The following is a 24,417-nucleotide window of genomic DNA, read 5'->3' on the forward strand; positions in this document are numbered from 1 at the left end:
CTGTTTTATGCTGTTTACTTCCTCCAAATATCTTTGAATTACAAATAGTGTACTAATAGTGGTCATTTGGTATACATACCTATAATTCTTAAATTAAATAGCATTCAAAACATTTCTTTCAAAGAATGTCTAACCATGTAATTGTTTCAAAGACATTAATTCTTTCCAGAATAAAAATTTGGCCGAAAGAAACGACACGTTCCCTTGTGCAAATTATTTAGTTTCCAATATTCTTAATTTTCAATATTTAGATTTTGAAAATCCTTGACTTTCAATATTTAAATTTTCAAAATCCTTAACTTTAAATGCTTGAACTTTGAAAATCCTTAATTTTCAATGTTTGAGTTGTCAAAATCCTTAACTTTCAATACTTAAATCTTCAAAATCCTCAACTTACAATATTAAAATTCTCAAAAATTCCATTTCTCACAATTCATATTCCCAAATTCTCAACGCAATAAATTTCAAACTTCCCATTCTCAACCCATCAAAATCCCCAAGATATTTCGCAACATTCCAAATCGCAATTCTGCCATTTCCTTCGCTGAAAAATAAAACCATTAATTCTTGTATCCTCCACAAGATGTCAGTCTCTCCACAAAATGGTTTCTAGGTGACCCCTCAACCCCATCCACCCGCGAAACCTTGCACATTGTTCCACACAGCGCGCATTAACAACAATCCATTCGTGTTATCGAAACGCACATCCAATTCCCTTGGAAAGGAAGAAACATCGCGATTCCTTGGGATGTCCTCGAGCCTCTACCCTGCGGGAACCGCATTTTCCGATCGGTTGAACTCGACAAACCTCAACAACTCTTCCCCGGTCGGTGGAAAAGGCGGTTACGTAAGGGAAGAAAAAGAATCAGTGTTCGAGGCAACAGGAAGAGAGCTCGGTTCGCCGAAGAGCGAGGGAAAAAGTTGTTGGTCGTAGGTCAGGCGGAGGTCGGGGGTGAACGGGACGGGGCTGACTGCGAGCAGAGAGTCGATTAGATTGAGCCGTGATTGAAAATTCTGCCGGCGGCAACAACGGTTTCGATTTAAATGTATCCGCGAGCGAAAAGTTTCGTTACTTTTACACGCGGTAACCAATGGGTCCCGAGTTCTTCCAGGGTTATTTGGAAGTCGTTGCTTGTCCCCGCGCGGGGCTCGATTCTCGTTGGTCGGGCATTTGTAACGAGCACTAATGGAATTTTAAAAGCGTGTTTGCGAACCGAAGTTTCCAACGGTATGGAGGAAATAGGAGTGAAGTGGTCGGCTTTGATATATTTTACTTTCTGTTTGATTCGTTTTTTTCACATCGAGGAATGTTCTTTCTGTTGCAGGTTAAACTCGACAAGAGCCACAATAGCAAACCTTCGAGAGTCATTCATATCAGGAACATCCCCAACGAGGTGTCGGAGGGTGAGATCGTCCATCTTGGTGCACCCTTCGGTCGCGTTACTAACGTCCTCGTTCTCAAAGGCAAGAATCAGGTGAGTCGATCAGTTTCTTTTTTAGTTCTTCAGTGTGGAGTTGACGGTTATTGAATATTTGATTTTGAGAAGACGAATGGTAATATTTGTGGGTAATGAAAGTTGGAGTGGGTAAGCAAAGTTTGCATTTATTTGTATAGTATTTTAGTTTTCAGTGTTTGGATTCGAAAGAATTCGATTCAAAGTGTTTGAATTCTAAATGTTTTAATGCAAAATATTTCAATTTACAATATTTCTATTTATAATATGTCAACTTACAATGTTTCAATTTATAATATTTCCACTTACAACATTTCAACTTACAATATTTCATTCGCAATATCCCACTTTATGAATATTTCCATTTACCATATATATTTCAATCTACAATACTTCAATCTACATTTCCACTAACCATATTTGAACTCCTACTTTAATTCACAATACTCCAATCCACAGCACGCCAATTCATAACATTTCCATACCCATATTCCAACCAATAACATTTCAGTCCAAAGCATTTCATCTACGAAATTCCAATGCACATCTCAATCGACAACACCCCACTTCACTATCCCAAACTACAATCTTTCCCTCCACAATGCTTCAATTAACAATACCTAGCACAACCCCATACCATCACAGTATCAAAAACAACAGCATAATCTCCCTTTCAAAACTCACCCACAGTTCTCGAATCGCAAAGAAGCTCAAACAATTCTTCGCGATCAGTAAACCCCAAATAATCGCTACTTCTAATTTCCAAATGTCCGGGCTGCGCAATAATACCGACCACGCATCAGTTCGACATGGACGCGACCGAAATTACGGGGAATCCTTGCTCAAACAATATTTACGTGGTCTCGGTACACCAGGTCCCTCCCGCAAAAACACGTTTGATCCGCGGGTCGGGTCGGAATTCGAGTTTGTGCCGCACGAGCGGCCCTCTCCGAGCGAGACCCGGGACGCGGATGGCCGGGCGCGCAACAACAGAAACAATCGAATCATCGATTCACGGGATTCGAGTCGATGATCGGCCATTTAGGTATTATTATCCATTATTAACCGTGCGTTTCGTGCGCGGCACAGAGGCGGCGTCCGCACAAAGGCTCCTCTCTGTCCCTCTGCGTGGCCCCTGCCCCTTTTTCCGCGCCCCCGTCCGCGCCCCGGCTTTATTCACCCCCTGGCCGCCGGTGTTCCATGCATCGCGGCGTTATTATTCTGGATAGGACTCGATTTACCCCCACTGGTCGCGGTTTGTTGAGTACTCTTTCACGGTGATCGAGCCGCGTTCTGTGTCCTTTGATTGGTAGGCGTTTATCTCCTTTCGGTCTGTGGCGATTGCTAGTGAATGATGATTCACTGGGAATCGAGGGGAATTTTTTGTAGGTGTTGTGAAAAGGAAGATCATTTGGTTTTCATATGTTTATTATCGCGTTGATATTTGTTTGGGTACTTGAGATCGCCATTTTGAAAAGAATGGGGATTAGAGTTTGGAGTTGGCTGGTTTCGATGAAATGAATGTATGGTTTTTGATTTTACTGGAAATTGTTGATATACGTTTCATGTTTATATAAATTGCATTTTGATTCGGTTATTTCATGTTTTTAAATATGGTTCTTGGTTCAGGAGGTTTTCTTTTTAAAGTTTCTTATTATATCTATTTAATGTTTAGTGGAATAATGGTTTAGATAAAATATTGCAACTGTGAAGATCATCATAGAAGCAGATAGTGCTTATTTATCTTTGAAATCGTAAATCGATTGCATTATTTAGGTTGCTACAAACTTCCAATCTAAGACAAGATGGCCGCCGAGGTTCTAGCATTCACTACCAGATGGCGAATCTTTCAGACGACGTTATTTACTAATTATTACAAACTTCCCATCATTCCTGTTCCATATATATATCATTGCTAACTACAATATAATCTCCATGGTGTGCAGGTGGTCCGAAACGATACATTTCCCGCAATAATTTATCACTTACATACATTCATCCCTATACACGTTGCAAGCGACTCGGCATAAATTAATATTAACCATCGTTAAACACGTATTTATCGTTGATTACGAATTCAACCCGTGAATATTTCAATCTCCGGTATTAGCAATCGGTTGTAGCCATTTTACGAATGTTCCGCGTCGCGATCTCGCTGTGAATATTGCAACAATGCAACTTCGATCGTCTAAACTTCTCTCAGTATCACTTTTACGCAAAACAATTTACGAACATCATGAATAAAGAATATTCAAAGATTCCTTTCATTTTTAACGTTTTAACACGATGGTTGTATCGTCTGATATACATGATTTTCAGCCATTTATGGAATATTTTAGCGATGTTTCTTTAAAGTCTGTGATTAACGGGAACTTGCGTGTAGGTGTTCGCCTAAACGTACCCCTGCATTTCCTCGGTTAATGCGTATGTAATTTGCCTGCCAGGCAAATCTCTTCATCTGGTTCAATGCGGCGGTTCTGTGCGTCGATGCATTATTTTAATCCACCCCCTCGCCCCTCTGTTCCGGCATAAACAAACCAAGTTCGCATTATCGTACCTGTTGTGCTGACCGCTCTCCACGCGTGTTCTACCCGTGTATATTTCACGTTTCCATTAATTTGGAATCGAGCCACGGGTAAACACTCTTGTACCTTCGACGGCTTCCGTCGAGCAGATTTCGCTTCCTTAGTTATTAATTTCGGAGGAAGTTAATTAGTTTCTTTGCATTTTTACCGTGCATTTTAGTGAATTTCTTTCTTTAGCGAGAGATAGTTTAATTTATTAGATTAGTTTGTTAATGAATGGGCAATGAATGTCGCTGTATTATTATTATTATTGTTATTTACGGTATTATCATGATTATATACGATAATACATCTATACGTCTGTCACTTCAAATACAATAAAAAAAGAGAATTAAGCAATAATGAAATTTCTGTTACCAAACTATGTGGAACAATAAAGTCACTCAAATTTTCCTTTCCTCACTCCCAGTTTTCAACTTCTTTCTATAATTACATTCTCTAAACTTCTACGGACCCAGAGCACGATTACACACAACGTTTCTGTTCCAAGAATCATCGTTTAAGACAACGCGTTCCCACGAACATCCACCCTTTCGCCCCAACACTCAATTGAATTCTCCATACCAACCTCCGACAGGATTCAAAACCCGAAATCCCCATGTTTCCGTTCTCCAAAACACCGCGTCCGCAGAAACGTTCGCCCCTCCCGCCCCGAATTTGAACTTTTCTCCTCCGATTACACGCTGCATACAAGCCCGCGCCAGGAACGCGATTCACGGGGCGGGAGGTGGGTGGATATCGAAAATCCGGGAGGCCCGTCCCCGGTTCGCAGGATCAAACAAAGAGCCTGTCCGCCCGTTCCGGTAACCAACTTAACCGGAAACTTCGAATCAAAGCAAACACAGCGAAAGTGCCCGCAGGGGTCAACTCGCCGGTTCATCGTGAAACTCGATTTACTACCACCACCGTCCCCGACGCTACCATTCGCCGCCCTCCAATGCCATCATCATCCACCCCCTACAACCCCTGGCCGCCCTGCCGCCTTCCACTCTTCACCCCCGATGTACTTTGATGCGCCGTTACCGGAGCACAGCACGCCCCATTGTCGTGTCGCAACAATGCGGCCGCGTGGCTGTCTGTTTGCGTGTAATTGGGAAGCTTGGCCCCGGCCACGCGCACGCGTTTCATGATAATAACGAGGATCCATCCATCCATCCATCCCCCCCCCCCTCTAACCCTCCTCCTTCGCGAGGGATGATCGAGTTACTTCGATTGTCTTAGGAGGGGGGTGTGTTGTTGGCGGAGGCACGTCGAACTCCGTTTCCTTGGATTTTGGGTACGATTCGAAATGGGTAATTGGCCTCGTGGAATGGCGGAGTGAGGGTGATTTTGAGTGTTTAATGCGATATGGTAATGATGGTGCAATTGTGCACTGACGGCAGTAGAATATTGGTAATAGTGTATTGATGGCGACAATGAAATTGTTTAATCGTAATAATCAGATATTAATAATGTAATACTATTATTGGTAATGATTATAATTATTATGATGATGATAATAATAATATTGTCTGGTTGGGTAACTCTTCTTCGCTTTTAGAGAGTCTTTATTTTCACTTAGTGTGATAATTATCTTGGGTAAGAGAAACCATAGTGATTATATGTAGAGAAAGGCAAGTAACAATAATAATAATAATAATAGTAATAATATACTTTTATAATAGAAATAATACAGTATTAATATTACTAATAATGCGATATTACATATTAACTATAAAGTGATAATTGCTAGAAAGAAATGTGGAACTGGAAAATTCAAATTTTATTCAAAATATTGTTACAACTAAGATCTTCAGTTAAATTTGAACTGAAGCTTACACTAAAATCACCGAAACAAGCTAAAATATTTTAAATTCAATCTTCAACCAGCAAATATAAACAGAATCAGACCATCGAAATTTTCAAGAAAAAGAATTTCCAACGTCCGAAATTCAGCCTTTGAATCCTCGAAGAATCATATTCCAAAACTCGAAAGGATACGAATCCGTCGAAAAGAAACAAATCCGTCCGAAAACCGTTTCTTTCAGTATTCAAAAAATCAATCCCGCGCATTCGCTGAACTCACTTTCAACCTTCGCTTTCCAATACAAGCAACCCTGCATCCTCTGTGACCCGCGGTTTCCCAGCGAATCCGAGCCGGGGGATAACACTTTCGAAAAAACACGGGTAACAGAATTTTTCACCGGTGGCCGGCCGCGTTAATTAAAATCCTTGCTCGCTTGCGTTCGGAAACCGTTCGAACGGCATTCAGGAGTTCATATACACCGGCGAGCCGTTCTCCACGGCTTCGTTTTCATTGCGTCGTTCGACGTGTCCCGGTTTTAAGTCCCTCCTATTTTCGCTTCGAACGTGCGACCTGTATCGCCGGCGCTGAAATAAAAATCTCGTTTGTTTCTCCACGAGCTTCCTACGAACGAGCGTTTCGTTCAATTAACACGCGAGTTCGGCGCCGATCGGTTCTTCGAACTTCTAGCGCCTTCTAACAATGCGTTATAGCGCGATGCAGGTCGCAGGACGCGCAGGAAAACATTCGAGTGACGCGCTGTGTCTGGAATCGAGCGGCTAGATGGATGGAATTATTTTTCCGGGTAGATTTTTGGAAATCATCGGGTAAAGTTTGTGTGTGTTTTTTTTAGGATAGTAGTAATGAATGATTAATGTGATTTATGTGTAATTTGTATAGGAATAGGGGTAATTCAACTTTGAAGTATGGAAGTTTGAAGTTTTGAACTTTGAAGTGTTCAACTTTGAAATATGGAACTTTAAAGTATTGAACTTTGAAATACTCAACTTAGAAATTTTTAATTTTGATATATTCAACTTTGAAATATGGAATTTCGAAATTTTCAACTTCGAAATTTTCAACTTTGAAATATTCTACTTTGAAATATTCTACTTTGAAATATTCAACTTTGAAATATTCAACTTTCCAATATTCAACTTCCAAATATTCAATTAAAAAATGTTGAACTTTGAAATATTTAATGTTTAAATTTTCAACTCCGAAATATGAAACTTCAGAATTTTCTACTTTGAAATTTTCACCTTTGAAATATTAATCTTCGAAATATTCAATTTCTAAACTTGATTATCTTCAAAATCATTTCGAATATTCAGTGCTCGTGAGGCCCATAATTACGAAACACGAAATACGAAACCAGTCATTTTCACTAGTACAGTAGTTCTATCATTAAGACACCATAATATCGGTAGTCCTATTACTTACAAATTACTTCAACCAGTACGTATTTATTTTTCAAAAATTAAGTCACGAGTTTGTCCGTCTAATTTCCCTCTAGTCGCGACACTCTACGACGAAACGAACGTTTCCGCCCTCGCAGTTCCGTCTGTTGATTTTATTTCACGGTTTATGGCCGGTTTCTTCGAAAGTATTCGATTGCTACGCGTTTAATTGTATACGGCGAACCTTCTGTAATTACCGGCACGGTCGCCGCTGAACGGGACCAGCCGTTCCGTGCGTTTTATCGATGAACGATCTTCGTTCTGCGCTATTTGCATGGGTTTAATATTAACACGTTGACTGCCATGAGAATTTTAAGCGTTTCTATATTAGTACTTGTTCTGCCTAACAATGAAAAATGGCGCTAGAAATAATTATTACTCACTTGGCATCATAGTACTGATGTTGCACTGTTATCTAGTTACTGGATATTTTCATTCGACAGCAACTTTCTCATTGCAATTGTTTTCAAGCAATTTGGAAGCTTTGGTTGCTTTTTTCGGTTGGAGGGTTGAAATTGCTTTTCGATGATATTTTCTAAATTCCTTTGCTTATCGAACATTTATCAAAAATTCAATTGTACTCACTGGATTTTTACAAATTTGTATCGTCTTTTGGAATTTCTAGTACGTCTCTCTTTAGGGTGTATTTGTGTTTACTTAATTCTAGATTATTAAAATGACATTAATAAAACTCGATCTCATTTTTGAAAAATTTATTCAAACGATTTTACAAGTTTCTAGGATTACCAGTATACTACTTAGTACCTAAACAAGAATATAACTATAGAAACCACCCCTAACTAATAAAACTACTTAAAATTCAAAACATCCCTAACATTTTCCAAACAGCTTGCCACTTCAAATACATTAATTACAATCAAACTTAAATAACCCTCCCCTTCACACTCTTGCCCCAATAATTCCATTTTCCAATCCCCATTTCATTCACACACTTCCTTTCAATTTTCTCAAGTTCTCATACACAAAACTACTTCCGAGTTCAATACAAGAAAATGACTATCACACAATATTCACCTCGATATCTTCAATTCCCAAAGAAACCAAGGACCACTGTAACCCGACACGAGCACCCACAGTCTAGCCACCTCAGAAATACGCGAGAAACGATCCGCGCGGTCCTCCCGAGAAATCCGTAACGCGATTACCGTTTTACGTTCGCGCGGGCACCGCGGCAGGATTTAATGAAGGGAACTCGGTCACGGCTGACGAGTGTATAGCGCGATTTTAATTTCCAGCTAATTAACTTAGCCGTCCCAGCCGCTCAAAGGAATCACCGCCAGGATGCGCCTCCCACACAAAAGAGAGAAGCGAAAGAAAAAAAAATAGGGGGAAAAAGAAAGGGCACAGAAAGGGAGTGCAAAGAGCCCGTAGAAAGCTAGAACGCGGCGGAAAGAGGGGGCTGGCGGAGGTCGGGGGCGGAAAAACGAGTAAATATAGAAACGTTGCAGTCGAGGAATGTCTTTTCTCCTTTTTTTTTTCACCCGGGAACCCGGCCGGAAAAAGGAACGCGGTGAATATGATAAAACGTGGCTGCCGAGGCTTCTTTTCTATATTAACATTTTAAATTCAATTTAAATTCAATTAAAGTTACCCACGCCGCCGCCCGCTTAAACGATCTGCCGGCCGACGCTGCGCGGCCTGGCAATGGTGAATCAAAACGTTCGGATCGAGGTTGAATGGACGAACTCGTTCGGCGATCGCTTTTGCGACCGATTTAATGAAACGTACGCGGTTTATGGCGCTTTAGAGCGGAGTACGGTGTGTGGAGATTTTTTTGGAGGAGTTTTTTTTTGGGTTTTTGGGAGGATTCTTTGGGGTTGTGTAATGAGTGCTCTTTGTTTTTTGGTATTTCGAAGGTTTTGTGGGTTTGAGATTGCGAGGGACAGTGTTTCTAAGTATTGCGAAGTTGAGTTTTTGAGAATTTATCATTCCAATGTTGAGAGTTTCGTAATTTGATATTGGAAAGTTAAGTACTGTGAGGTTGAATTTTTTGGAATATATTGTTTCAGTGTTGGAGGTTCCGAAGATGAATATTTCAAAATTGGAAATTTCTGAAGTTAATGTTTTAGAATTGAATATTCCGAAGTTCTGAAAATCACAAAGTTTAATATATCAAAATTAAAAATCCCAAATCTGAATATTTCAAAATTTTCTCTTTCAAAGTTCAGTATTACAAATTCCAGCCAGAATGGCACATGCTGTATCAAACCTCAACATATACAACAATCCATACTCACTTTCGAACAGCTGTCCCATCATAATTTAACGCATCAAATCGTCGCGAAAAATTTCGAAAATCGTCGACAGCGCACGAATTTTTCCAGCAAACCTGTGTTAACCTTCCACTGGTTTTTCGACCGGTGATTTTGCGATCGTAGAATATATATCGCGGAATTTGGCTAAAATATCGCGGCGGGGAAGGATCGGGAAAGGATATTCATTGGATGATCGGCGTTGCCGGGGCGAGAGCCGCATTAAATTAAGATTAAATTTCCATTATGCAAATGGGCGGGCGGTCGCGGGAAAAAAGGAAAAGTTGCGTCGGCGGGAGAGCGAGGGGTGCGTGCCGCAGGTTTATTTATCGATTCGCCGGGGGTGCATCGCATGTAACAAGCTCGTTTACCTAAATATGGACTCGCCGCGCCGTTGATTCACGACCTACTTTCCCTCCTTTTTTCTCTGTCTCTCTCTCTCTCTCTCTCTCTCTCCTTTTCCTCGCATTCTTCAACCGCAACTGAGTCCCTTTGTTCCAACTCTGCAAATGTTTGTCGAACTTCTTTTTTTTTTCTTTTTTTGGTTTGTTCGTGAGGTACGCGCATCGTCCCTCGCATGTTTACCCCCATTTTTATTTAATCAAGGTGGCGAAACGGAGCAAGGGTGTTTTTGGAAATTTTTGGAAACTCGGAAATTTTGGAGTTTGAGAATTTGGAACTTTGGTACTTGGAAATTTAAAATTGCGAAAACTTTCTGTTGGAAATTTGGGCATTTGGAAACTTGGAAACTCACGACTTTGGAACTTCGGAACTTTGGAACTTCGGAACTTTGGAACTTCGGAACTTTGGAACTTAGGAATTTAGGAATTTAGGAATTTCGGAACTCAGAAACTTAGGAACTTAGGAACCTAAGGACTTAGGAACTTAGGAACTTGAGAACTTAGAAACTTAGAAACTTAGAAATTTACGAATTTAAGCATTTGGAACCTTAGAAATTTTTCTGTGCTATGCAGCTCCATATAAACCTACATTCCACTTGATTTTTTACTGCATTTCTATAGTCCTGAAATTTCCAAATTTTAATTGAAAATCTTCCAATATAAATTAAAATTAACTTCATGTAGCTTAGCATCAAATTTTCGAAATACTTCGTTAAGAAGTAACTCTTATTTTGCAACCCTTTCATCTTTCAGTTTATTCTTTCATTTAATAACAAGCATACTGATATTATAATTGATTAATTACCAAGATTTTCAACTAAATAACAGTTATAAGTAGCTTCGGTTTCGTTACTCCAATTTTTTGGTGGTTGTTTTGTCAGAAATTTCTTCCATTGGACTAACTTCAGGATTTTTTGAGCTGGCTAACTGAAACCACGCGAATCGTCTTCGTGATGTACGCGCGCACTTGAAGTGCTGAAAGGGTTAGGTGAAAATCTGAAGTGGTGTGGCAAAAATAGGGGTGCGGGGCAAGAGGCCGGAAAGAATGATGGCTGGGCTTAACGAGCGTCGAAATCCAGGGATCTATTCGTTTCTCTATATTCCGCTGTCTGATTGTCTTCTCTTGCTTTCCTGTGCTCCCTTTTTTCCCTTATTTTCATATAGGTAACGAGGGTGGAATTGTCATGAAATTTCCTATCGAAACACTTTTGTTTTTCATTAATCCAAAAATTCACAATCAGATAAATTAATATAATAAATTCTTCGGTATTTAAAGTATATTATAAACTAAATTTTATAAATGATAGTTAACAGTAAAAGTGATATTAAATATTAATAACGAAGTAGAAAATACAATGATTTGTTGATATTTAAACCATATTACAAATTAACCTCACAAGTGATAGCTAAAACTTAAAGCAACAGTTAATACTAGTCTAGAAGATACTAATTTAATTACATTATTATTTGAAATACACTATTACTTGAATATTCTAAATAATTAATTTGTATGTTCCACATATTAATGCTTTATAGAAAGCTCAATATTATATACAAGACTTCATAATTTCACTATATCAAATCAAGTGGTGAACAAGAGTTACCTCCCGACTGCAACGAGATGAAACACTCAATTACCGATTCCACGTAACTCCCAATAAACATTCCCGACTGCAGCGTGCAATCCATTCACAGTTTAACAACTCGGGGAAGAAAACCCTCCCCGGATAACAGTCACGGTGAAGTCCCGCGCCGCAACGCAACCGTAGTTAGCCAGTTAAAGCGTTAACCGAGACCTAATCCGCGCGCGGCGAGTTAGTTAAATCGTTAACCCGGTCCCGGCCAGCCTGGTAATTCATTCTAGCAACGCGTGTGGCATCCCTTAACCCTTTACGACCGGCCGGACACGTGTTGCGAGCTGGCCCTTACGATTCCGCGATCGAGAACCGCGAGATGATCTTCGGGGAAGCTTCCTCGCGCGGTTTTACATCGCTGGAAAACGGTTTACGACGCGTAACCGCGAGCGTCGCCGTTACCAGCGTTGTTTTCTAATTGCGCGGAGCGCGAATTGAATCGCGTTACCGTGACGGGTGCCCTTTCTGCGGGAAGATTCTCGTTTATCTCGGTTTTACGAACGTTTTACTGCCTTCCGCGGGGAATTCATCGCGGCTTCCGTGTTTCTTCTCGCCCGACGTATGTATCGCGCGGGCATGGGGAATTTGAACCCATTAACGCTAGAGTGATTCATTCTTACATTCTTTTTCTGTAATTATTGAAAAGGATCAGACGCTTCTTAGGGGAATAAGGAGAGAAATTGATTTAAAAATACGCAAATTAAATTATAAATCGATTGAAATCTCAACAAACGCAATGTTGGAGTTTCTCGGCGCCTCTCAGTCGCCCCTCGATTTGTACAGGGACATTATGAAGTATAATATTTAATGGTAAGTTTCGTGTGATGCATTGATGTGTGAGATATTCAAATAAAGCCTATTTCTTCAATTTGCGTATGATTTCTCGTTAAGTTAGTTTCAAGAAACACTGACTATATTTTGTCAGAAAGTGTGTTGGGTATTTTTGGTAGAAAACTCTTGGTGAAGGGTTAATATCTTTTTTTTAATATTGGTAATGGAGATTGTAGATTAATAATGGATATCGATAGTAAATGTTAGTGATAGAAGTAATAGATTGATATTAGTAACAGCAAATATTAGAAACGATGAATAGTAGTCATATAAATAACAGATTAATACCAGACACTAATAGCCAATATGAGAAATAATGAATATTACCAATAGAAACAGATTAAAACACGTAGCGATAACGAATCTTAGAAACAATAAAAATTAGTAACCACTTCCTTAATAATTAAATACCCAATATTATCTAATCTGTAATGTAATATTTCCAACAGCAAGATTACTCACAAACCACTGCACTGTAATAAATTTCATACCCAACAATTTACATTTTACGCCCCTTCATCTTCTGGAAACAATTACAAGGAACGGACGCGAGTACAGCTTGTATTCGAGGCGCAAAGGACTCAGTGTAGGACCGAAAGTCCCGAATGTTGTCATTAGCGGAGAAACCGTTGAACTTTTGAGCCGTGCGGCGAACAGGGGCAAGATTCCCGTTGCAGACGCAATGGAAACCACTTCAGACCCCTTGAACCACGCGTCGGTACGTTTAATACCGTTTTCAGTCGCTGTCGGGCCGCGATTGTATGAAATCCCCCGGAGAAATGAAAAATTTTACCGATTTCCTGGACCGAGCCGGCGATCCTCGCCCCGAAATTGAACGTCTCTCATTTTTTTTTTCCTTCTTCTCCTCCTTCGTTCCTGCTTCGTTTATAGACCGGCCATCTCCACCGGTGAAGCGGGTATATGCAGAGTAATCTCGAATCCGCGATCATTTACTCGTGGACAACGAAATGAAACAGTTCTGTGGGTTCTTCGACTATTACTTCGGGGATCGGCGAATCTTCGTTTACTTTGAAATTGATTTATAATCATCTGAAACACTTCTTGAATTGTTTTGTTTGATTTTTTGGGTGTAATGGTGTGTAGAAAGTTATTATTCTTTTAATCTAGATCAATTTTTCGTGTACGATAAGCCTTCACAAATTTCGTTGGAAGAAATAGTCATTTTCCGTGAGTGTTTTAAAGTGCCCTTCAGATTTTCGAAACTTTTCAAAATATAAAAGATTTCGTTAGCTTATTACAAATAGAATATTACTTAAATCATTAGATCATCTAATTCCCTACATCCAATGAAAATTCCGTTTTCATACTCCTTTCCCCACATTCGTTATTTACAAATTAGAAACCCTTTTTGCTTAAATCAAACAATTACACGATAGAGAAATTCCTTCACTTTAAACAACAAAATTCTTGTATCAAACGCACCCTTGACGCCATTAAAATGGTCCCTGAAACAGCGATCTCTTAGAATTAGCAACCCTTCTCCCTATAATCAAACAATTACACCATGAAAGAATTCCTGCACTAGAAACATGAAAATTCTCGCGTCAAACGTTTCTTATGTCACCAAAATGGTCTCTGAAACAGCGATCTCTGTCGCGAGCAGCGTTTAAATGACACGACCGTCATCAGGCAAAGGATTAAAATCCTTGGAAATATCAAAGGGGTGTCAGTATCAATGAAATTGGCAGCCGGGCCCGATCGACCGCAAAAGTTGCTCGATTCACGCGGTCGACTCCCTTTAATTGACGATCGCTGGCCACGGTTAACGCGTAATCACGGCCCCTCATTCCGGAATAAATTCGGACGGTGTAAATCGTAATGAAAAGGCTAAATATAAGCTGGCTCGGTCACGATAATATTGAAAATTTCGATTCATTAGCGCACCGACGTACGCGTATCGCCTGACGGCCGGCTGATGAAGAGGAAATAATGAATCCCGTTACCGCGATGCGTGTAACTGCGCTCAGCGATCCGCCATTAAATTAGATACATGGGGAGTTTGCATGGACACCCTGTATAAGGGAACTTCTAATTAACCCTCTGCGCTAGAAGCTTCCACAACGGAAATGTTCAACGGTTTCTAATGAGATACGCATAATATTTATTATAATTAAGGGAAAAGGAATTATAGAATTTATTTCAATTCAATCAAAATATTTTGTGTTAGCTGTTTGTATGTTGGCGTATTTTGCAGATTAAATAATAACGTTGAATTTCAAACTTAATATTGAATGACTATCAAGTTAATATTAAATATCGAAGTTATCAGTATCGAGTTTATTGATTTTTGTAGCTTTCTGTGATAATCGTTTATTTATTTTCATTAATTGACTGTTGAAGGTGATTCTATGGGTTATAGACGAAGTTAGGAATGTTTCAGGAGAATATTTTATTGAGTATAATTGTTTTTTGGAAAGTATTAGGAAAGAATATTTTTTGACGGAACTTGTACAATACGACTTTCGTTTGTACTATTTTTCCAAATATTTTACAGTCCCCCAGAATTTTGTTTCTACTGCAGTGAAGCTATTCTATAAAAACAGAATTCAAAACCAGTGTACAGAAAATTTCGCAATCAGCGAAGAAAATTCCGAACGACCACGGATTGCCGAATAATTGCGACGCTTCGGACCCTGGTCGCAGAGCTCATTTGCAGGCGAAACGGTGGCGAATCCAATTCGCCGTGTTTTCGCCCGAACTACAATAGATTTGTCCGTTGTGCCGCGAAAAAAAATATTCCGCGCCACTGGAAACCGTCATTTCCCCAGCACGTTTAGGAAACCTACATATTCGTCCCTCTACATCTTTTAAAACATCGAAAACCCCTGATTCGATTACTCAATCGTGAAAATGTAAATTGCGCCATCTACGGACAAAATTCCAATTAATTCTTCTACCAAGACAATTGCTTCCAATTCCCCCTAAAAGAAAAAGGAACATCCAAAGTATATATTTCCAGAAAATTTTTTTATTCCGGCAATTTTTCGAAATAACAAAATCCCAATTGAATCGCTCATCATCGAAAATACAAATTGCAACGACTACACGCAACACTGTTAATTAATGCTTTTCCGAGGATCATCACTTCCGTCGGACAATTTTCCATTTCGAAAACAAACGAAAACAAAGAAAAATATTGCCGCGAACGTTGACGACCCGTCATTCAGTATTTTATTCCGTTTCATTGAGACGAGTCCGTGGCGTTTTCGATAAACTCGACGCGACATTTCACCGTTGGACAAAAATATCCCCGGGAATCTATTTCGGCGGGCAAACAGCTGGAATGAATCGATTGCTTGCGCGATTGTGTGCCTCCGGTGGCTCCCGGCTGTCATCTGAAAACGTTGTCGGTCGTTTCCGGGGTGGATTAATTCATTGGGATAGCGAGGAGAACGTCTTCGACGATGTTGACGGGGAAGGGGTCGATCGCGAATTAAAAGATGAAACGTTGATGCGTTTGAAGGGAGTAGAATCGACGGTGTACAGGTTGGTGCGTCGGGATCGCTGGAAATAGCTGGCTAACACGGGTTAATCGGATCCCATCCCGTTTGCGATTGGATTAAAGTAACTCGCTTAAGACCAGGCTCGGTCTAACCTCGGCATTGATCCTGTCGCTTAACTCGGTTGCCTTCCGCGACGTCGAATTTTCGTTCGGTCAACCGTGTAACATCGTCAACGGGAACCGTTCTGCCTGCGTAACGTGACGATTAAATGCATCGATTTGTGAATTCGTTTTGCTCGAGTTCACTTGGGACAGACTTTTAGGTGATGAGTTTTTGGGGATTTTAGGGAATTATAGTTATTGTGTGGTGGAAATGGTTGGGTGGTGATAAGTAAATTTTAGTGATAGGTAAGAAGAGGAACAATACGTAGGAAGTGTTAATAAATGGCGCAGATATCAATGGAGAAGTTGCCAAATGGCAAAACTATCGATTAGTAAAGTTGCTAAATGGGAAAGCTACCAATTGGAAAAGTTGCCAAATGGCAAAGCTACCAATTAGAAAAGTTGCCAGATGGCAAAGCTACCAATTAGAAAAGTTGCCAGATGGCAAAGCTACTGATTAGCAAAGTTTCCAAACGACAGAGTTACCAATTGGAAAAGTTGTTAAATGACAAAACCTCCCAATTGACAAAACTACCAATTAGCAAAGCTTCTAAATGGTAAAGCTACCAATGAGCAAACTCCTCAAACCTCAAACCTACCAATTGGCGAAGCTTCCAATGAGCAAAGTAGTAAACTGACAAAACCACCAAACAACAAAGTGATCTATCACTAAAGTCAACCCACAGCAAATCTCTAATCATCAAAGACAACTATTCACCCTATTCACTAAACAACCGTCCGTTCAACTCATACCCATCCATAAAAGATTGCCACTTTAAAATCATAGCTTACCACGCTACACCTTAGATCAATCCTCCTTACTATCTATCAACAACCTTGCTCATCCTCCTCATTTCCAACTACTCTGTCTCTTCCACAATCCTTAACCATTTCATCCTTCCAACCAAATCTCTCTTCCAGTTGCCGAAGTGCGAGGACAGGTTCTCTCTAGTAGCTTTAACCAATCAACTGTGGAATTTAGTTGGAAAAACCTCTCGTTCTGCGCGCAATAAAATAAAAAAATGGAGCGTGTACTCATCGAACGCAGGACGAATGCACGTAGAGTATATTTTAATGAAAGCGAAACAAAGAAGAGTTACATGTTTATGTGAAAAAATAAAGAATTCATCGCCGAAAGAATTAGTATCATGTCAAGCTTTACGATGACGTGTATACTCGTCAAACACAGTGTACTGGTTAATGCTTTCATAGCCTGGAATATTACATTCATAAGTAGCTTTCGGATGAGAGCCGTGTCTAATAGGAATTTGTTCCCAACGTTTCGCCATCATTGCAGCTAGCTTCATCAGGAGCTAAAGACACACTGACCTTATGATGTAAGGTTCCCTTTAGCCGAGCCCATCGAGTTCGCTCGAATTTAACATGGCCCACAAACAGGATAGCCGCGATACAACCGTGTCGACGGGTCAATCTCGGGTGCCGGCTAACTTTTCAATTTTCTGTCGTCCAACTCCGTGTGCGCTCGACACGAACGATCCCAGATGCGCGCGCCCGTCGTACGTGTACGATGTGCGCGAGTGTCGCTCAATTTCCTCGGCGACGAGCCGGCCGGCTACCTGTAGACGGATCGATTTATCACGGCCTATAATTGAACGGAAGCAATTTATTAATCGGCCTTGCGCCCCGAGATCGATTATACGACGCTGAACACAGACGGCGATTCTTTTATTCCGGCGCTCCGTGGCCCCGGGCCCGGGCTCCCTGAAAATAGGTCCCGGCCTAATTTCGATTCGACAGAGAGAAACGTTCCTTTTGACCCGCTTTTGTTCCTCCGCCCGCTTCCACGGGATCGGCCGAGATTTATGATACGCCGGGTTTGTTGCTCCCGAACACGGGGGACGCCGCACGGTTTCCAGGTTAAGGGATTGCGCCACGGGGAATTGGATACTAACTTACGCGAGGTTTGTTTGCGGAATCTTTTATCGATCGCGCCTGTCGGGAATGCGGTATCACCGTATGCGTTAGGATCATGTTGACACATGGGCGAGAGCAATCGGTCATCGCTTTGGGTAAACTCGGGGCATGGTAGCTAAATTATCATAAGACCAAACTGCACCTGATGGTACACCTAAAGATAACACTCGAATTTTAATTTAGCAGTTGAGTTCAGTATCTAGCGCAGTAGCTTTGCTGCTTGTTTTAAGTGCTAGTTATCTTATAGGCGAGTAGCTTCTAGATGTCTCTGCACTTAGGTAGCATTCCTGCTAGGTGAGTTAGTCTTTAGCTACCTTTGCAGCTGAGTAGCTTTCCTGCCAAGTGTCTTCATAGGTAGCCCTATCCTTGGGTAGTTCCAATGCTATGTAGTTTTACTACTATGTAGTTGTTGGGGTATTGGCAAGTGAAGGTAGCTAACAGCGAGGACATTTCTGTAGCTCAAGATTCTTCAACGTAAGAAGGGAACAGCCCAGGAAGCTAAGAGGGCGACAATCGAAAATTAACTGTTGGGGGATCCCTTTCAGGCAGCACTGAAAGGCAGTCAGCAGTGTCGCAGGGTCGGAATCGTGATCCGTAGAGTAGCACGTGATCGGCTTTACGACTTGCTATGACTTCCTTGACGGATGATGGAGTGCACGAGGCACGCGAAGTGGAGGCAAGAGTGAAAAAAGGAGGAAAGAAAAGAAACGAGGAAATTGGAGGGGAAGGTCAGCCGGCGAGTTTTCACCGGGGGCTTTTCTGTGGCTTCGATTCCCATTGGCCGACTGCGAGACAGCATTTCCCCCTTTCCCCCGGGATCCAGGGGACTCTCCCGCGTCCCGTCTTATTCGTTACGTTTTTCACTCTTCACTCTTTTTCACCCCCTGGTTTCGATTTATCCGCGGAACTTTTAACGAAACTTTTTCATCCCGACTTCTGCTCCCTTCTTTGCTCCCCGGCCGGCCTCTTCGTCGTTGCTACTTAAATTGGAATCCTCTGTCGAATCCCTGTTCGCGCGCCTATCATGAGGTCGGTGTCTAGGAACTACGGGGTACTTTGAGATGAACGATTCTTCATTGCAAAGACAAGGTAGCTCGATGATCGTTTAGTATGATGAATGAGAGTGCAGCTGTCTTTCGTTCATAACTGCTGAGGTATTCGATGTTCTGTTTAGATGTCAGGGATTTTTAATGCTTGATAGCTTTGCTGTTTAGTGAGTGTTGGTCAGCTTTGTTATTTGGAAACTTTGTCAATTGGTAGCTTTGCTATTTGGCAACTTTGCTAAGTGATAACTTTGCTATTCAAAAAGTTTGCCAATTGGTAACATCACTGTTCAAAAACTTTACCAATTGGTAACTGTGTTATTTGGTAACTTTTCTGATTGATAACTTTACTATTCAGAAACTTTTCCAATTGATAGCTTTGTTATTTGGCGAATTTTCCAATTGATAGCTTTACTATTTGGAAACTTGGCCAATTGATAGCTTTGTTATTTAAAAAATTTTCCAATTGGTGACTGTACTATTCAGAAATTTTGCAAACCTATAGCTTTACTATTCAGAAACTTTGCCAATCGATAGTTTTGCTATTCAGAAACTTTTCCAATTAGTAACTTAACTATTCAAAACTTCCTCAATTTGTAACCTTCCTATTTGGCAACTTCACTGTTTCATAACTTCCCCATTCAGTATCTTTTTTATTTACTAGAAACAAGATAATATCGTCCTCAGAATCCAACCCATTTAACACTTCCGTTACGAAAAAAGTAGCAAGTGGGGGAAAAGGGTATCCAATGATCGTGGCGGATGCTCTGGAGTGAAAAATTTAATGGTACGCGGCCAGTTTGTTGTTCATTCGTCCTCAAGATGGGCGAAAAAGCGAAGAAGAATTGAAAAGAGTGGCAAGGGAGGAAAAGAGAACGGAAAGAGCTTGTTCCGAGAGATGCCACTCGAGGAATTAAATTATGTGTTCCTGCGCCCACTCTCTCCGTCCCTCGTTTCCGGGCTAAGCTTCTACCGTCTGGTTCCTCCTGGGTACGGAAAACACACTCGCGTCCGTTCCACGCGACTCGACTTGGCCTCGAAACTCGATAATGGGTGCTAATTAATTAATCGAACCGATGGAGGCCACCCTCTTCTCCCTCTGGAGCCCTGGATATCAGAGCTTAACCCCCTAGGAACTCGCCCCGGATAATCATCTCAGGTGTTTTTGGCTGCAAAGTGTCTTGCGGGTTCGTTATATTCTACTATTCTACTTTTCGTGTAATTTATTTAATCATGCGTGTACGTGATTAATGAAATGTTTGGAATTAGATTTTTTATTCGAAGGAAAGTTTGGATTCTTTCTATTGGGATATTTCAGCTAAATTATTTGATGTTTCTTGTACTTTTAATTAACGCAAATATGTAGAAATCGTGGAATTGCAGTTGTCAATTTAGATTTATTGGAAATTATTTGTTCTGACAGTTTTAATCCCCTTTCGTTGAAATAAAGTCTCTTTAATGAAGATTTTTCTGTGGAAATTTAATTAAATGGCTGGAGAATGGATAACGGTAAGTCCACAATGGTGTAACAAAGTTATTTCCGACAACAATATTTCATTTCAGACAGAATAATCTCACATTCGTGAGAATCATACCTGGTGATTCTAAACTTTTGATGTTTATAGGAACGTATAGATACGTTCGTGTATTTGTTTCATATCTTGTCGATTGTTTGGAGTTAACCAAAAAGACTGCCTCTGCTGACGAGCTTGCTATTTTTTAATTCAATTTCCATCGAAGCCGTTCAAGTTTAAATCCAAAGAATCCCATCGAATCCTCCGCGTTCCATGTTTGCGGAAACATTTCGCAAAATAAACATTGACGATCCCCGAAACGCTTTGTTATAAGCAGCTTGGTTCGCCGGGAACCATAATGCGGGGGATCGAGTTTTGTACGCATGGGAAACGGCCGTGTGCGTGCCGGCATTGTAGACTCATGGAAACACGAGCTTTAACTGAAACTGAGGTAATCCTCTTAGCCTTTGGGGTGTTTATTAATTTTTAGGTAAAATTTGATCCGCGATGGGACACGGAAAATGAAAACCGCGTCAAATCACCGGCGAGAGGGATGGGGTGCAACGGGGGATCGATAATTCGTACTATAACCCTTTCAAAACCTGCCTGCAGTAATTTTACTGTCTCGAAGGGGGTTCAATTATCTTTGAATTCGAATCACAAAATTGGAACTCGTTTTAGTTATAGTTGACATTGATAATATTCCATTTTCCACGTTTTTTGAAATCTTTGTTAATTCGCGAGTGATTTTTGGGTTTTCAATTTAATTTTTGTGGAAAATAATTTGAAAAATAGTTTGAAGATAATCTAGATATTATGTGTTTAGCAGAGTATAATCATTTTGCCTGGTTTTCTGTAGAAGTTGGAGTAGGATTTCATTCTTTAATGATACTGTGACTCTCAATACCACCCCTTACATTGCTGTATTAATTAAAAATTCTAATTCATTTAACACCTTGCCCTATGATTTATTTTTTACCTATGATCAATGCAATCACTTCGTCGTTAATAATTTATTAGGACAAGTCACAATTTTTATGATTATTCTATGTCTGCGTTTACTTCAAAGGTTAATGATTAATAGTAAAAACGTAACATTTCATTTATATTTAAACAATATAAACATTACTTAGATTTCGCAAATTCAGTTAGAAATTTTCGTCACGAGTCTGACATCATATTGCAAGTGAAGGGGTTAACTACACCCAAATATCTTCAAAAACACTTGCACACTAAAAATCCCACAAAAGAACCCTCCCTAAATCATCCGTTTCCCATCACAACCCCTTCCAACCACAGTCCAAAGCCCCCAATCAAAATAAAATCAACGAAAACCCACTTCAACCCTCAGGAAACCAAAAATCTCTAAAAAAAAACCTCCCTAAATCATCCCCTTCCCATCACCAGCCCTTCCAACCACAATTAAAAAACCCCAATCAAAATCAAATCAACGAAAACCCACTTGAACCCCAAAAATCCCAGAAATCCTTTAAAATAACCCAGTAGAAAAAATCCTTCAACCCTTTGGCGCTTCACGAGCCCCATAAAGCACGACCGAACGGGAACCTATAAGCCGTAAACAATGGTTACCGTGGCCGGGTACATAAGCCGCGTCAAATTATCAAGATATATATTCCTGAGGTTCCTCGGCAGTTCTCCTTGGCCCGGGCTGCGCCGCTACGCGGCAAAGAGAGAGGAGAACCAGAGGTTGGTCCAGGGGTTGGTAGAAACTCCGCTCAGACACCGTTCGCTCGGCCCCATTGCACCCTGGGGTCCGTATTAATGATATAATATTTCTTTGATTCACCGGAGCTTCCACGTTAACAACCCCCCTTCGCCGGCGTGTCTCTCGTTTAAGCGGGCTCGCGGACAAAAAAGAGGGCGGGGGCGAGGGAGAATTGAAGGGGAGGGTGGGCGAGTTCAAACGCAGTTCCTGGAAACCCGTTTCGCGTCCCTTATAGCTCGGATAAATTACATTCATGCTCCCACCCTCCCCCGCCGCCTGTCCTCCTCTATCTTCCCAGACGTCATCCCCTGAGCAAACAACCCCCGCGGATCGTCGACTGGAAGACGAGATCTTGAGAGTTTATTTAAATCAGAAATAACTCCTCCTTTGCCCGCCCTACGCTATTAATTCACCGGTCCCGGTTGCCGGGATGCCGTCGGACGCTCGCGTTGATCGAGGCTCTCTGCTTGGATTTATTTGCTGATGCCAGGTTTCCTCGGTTTTTAGGATTCAAGTGGTGTTTGTTCGGGTGTTTTTTTCATGGGTTGTGGCTTTGAGTAGGTGGTTCATTTTTCAATTGGTAATTTTACTATTCGGAAGCTTTGTCCGTTGGTGGCTTTGTTATTTGGAGATTTTGACAAGTGACTTTACTATTTAGAAAGTTTGCCAGTTGGTAGGTTTACTATTTAAAGGCTTTGCCAATTGGTAGTTTTACTATTTAAAGACTTCGCTAATTGGCAGCTTTGCTAGTTGGAAACTTTACTGTTTAGAAAGTTTTGCAACCGGTAGCTTTACTATTCAGAATCTTTGCCAATTGGTGGCTTTTCTGTTTGGAAACTTTGTCAGTTGGTAGCTTTATTATTCAGAAAGTTCGTCAATTGGTAGTTCTGATCCTTTATTTATCAATTTCATTAATCATTTTTACATGGTAAAGCATACCTATTTACAGTTGTAAAAACACTACTCGAATTTATTAATGTCTACTAACTTTATTTAGTCGATGAAAACGGAAACCATTAAATATGTCTGTACATGAATAAGTGAACTTACAACCCTTTAAAAAAACTTCTCGATTACCAGCTTGTTCCAATTCTCCTCAATTTACACTATATTTATCATATATCCATTATCATGTTTATTTTTACCTTTTCATTATCTTCATTTACACGACATTAGTGTATACACAATTATTCCTATTATCAGTTACCATTATCAATCGAAAAGCTCCCACCACTACATCGAATCCATCTCCGAAATGAGACACCAAACAAACCAGCCCAAGGGCCGCAGTATCCGTAGAGTCTCAAACTTAAAACCAAACAAACTGCAGCCATCCCAATGAACTTCACAAACACGAAATAATCAACATTCATCAAACTGCATCCTCAAATGAAACATAAACCCAAGGAATCGAATTCCCGAGTCCATTTCACCGAGGCGAATCAGCAGTTGCTCGGAAAAATGTCCGGCGGAAGTGTACCAAAGAAATATTGCTGCTTTTGGAGCAGTTTCCCGTTGCAAGTCCGCGGAGAATTTCGCCGCGCGTGAATAAATTTTGATCGAGCGTCCAGAAAGGAGCTGCGAACAGAACGCACACGGCGGTTGAAGAGCGGGGCGGGAGGGGTGGACGAAACGAAAAGCTCCAAGCTCCTCTTTTCCGTCCTCGAGGACAGAAGCGGCTTTCCCTGTTGATCCTTTGGGACGGGCTGTCCTGCAAAACTTCCATCGCATTCGTGTATACGTTGTCCACGCGTCTGCATAGTACACGTGTCTTATATTTGCTTATCTTTGCATTGTGTAACGGCCGCTGTAGCAAAGATCAAACGTTTACCGCCGGCAGCGACAACCTTTATTCGGAAGTTATTTTTGCGAGAGAGTTGCCAGCAATATTTCGAAACATTTATTCGCGCTGGAAAATTGAACGATTCCGAATTGTGCCCGATCACCGGAGCGAGGATCTTTGTGCGAGTTTCTAATCGATAGAAAAAGGGAACCTCGGGCTTATCCCTTTGGCGAACATTTTTGCGAGAGGATATTGAATCTTGTTTGCTTTGTTGGCGCCTGGTTTTGCTCGGGGTTTGCGCGGCGTTTTAGCGTGGGGGATCTGGGATTGGGAAACTGTTTGTGATTCGTTTGGTACGAGTATTTCTCTT

The 24,417-nt window shown here is 40.9% G+C and overlaps 1 protein-coding gene across 11 annotated transcripts in view; it reads left to right on the plus strand.

Moving 5' to 3' along the window:
• heph (polypyrimidine tract-binding protein 1 heph) overlaps nucleotides 1-24,417 on the plus strand; it is a 517,180-nt gene that overhangs the window by 407,886 nt on the left and 84,877 nt on the right. For all 11 annotated transcript variants that reach the window (XM_076365032.1, XM_076365037.1, XM_076365030.1 and 8 more), the window contains one exon: nucleotides 1,326-1,475. In XM_076365032.1, the coding sequence (XP_076221147.1) occupies nucleotides 1,326-1,475 (150 nt within the window). The remainder of the gene's footprint in view (nucleotides 1-1,325; nucleotides 1,476-24,417) is intronic.

The sequence above is a fragment of the Nomia melanderi genome, chromosome 2, assembly GCF_051020985.1.
Source record: "Nomia melanderi isolate GNS246 chromosome 2, iyNomMela1, whole genome shotgun sequence".
Classification (NCBI taxonomy): Eukaryota; Metazoa; Arthropoda; class Insecta; order Hymenoptera; family Halictidae; genus Nomia; species Nomia melanderi.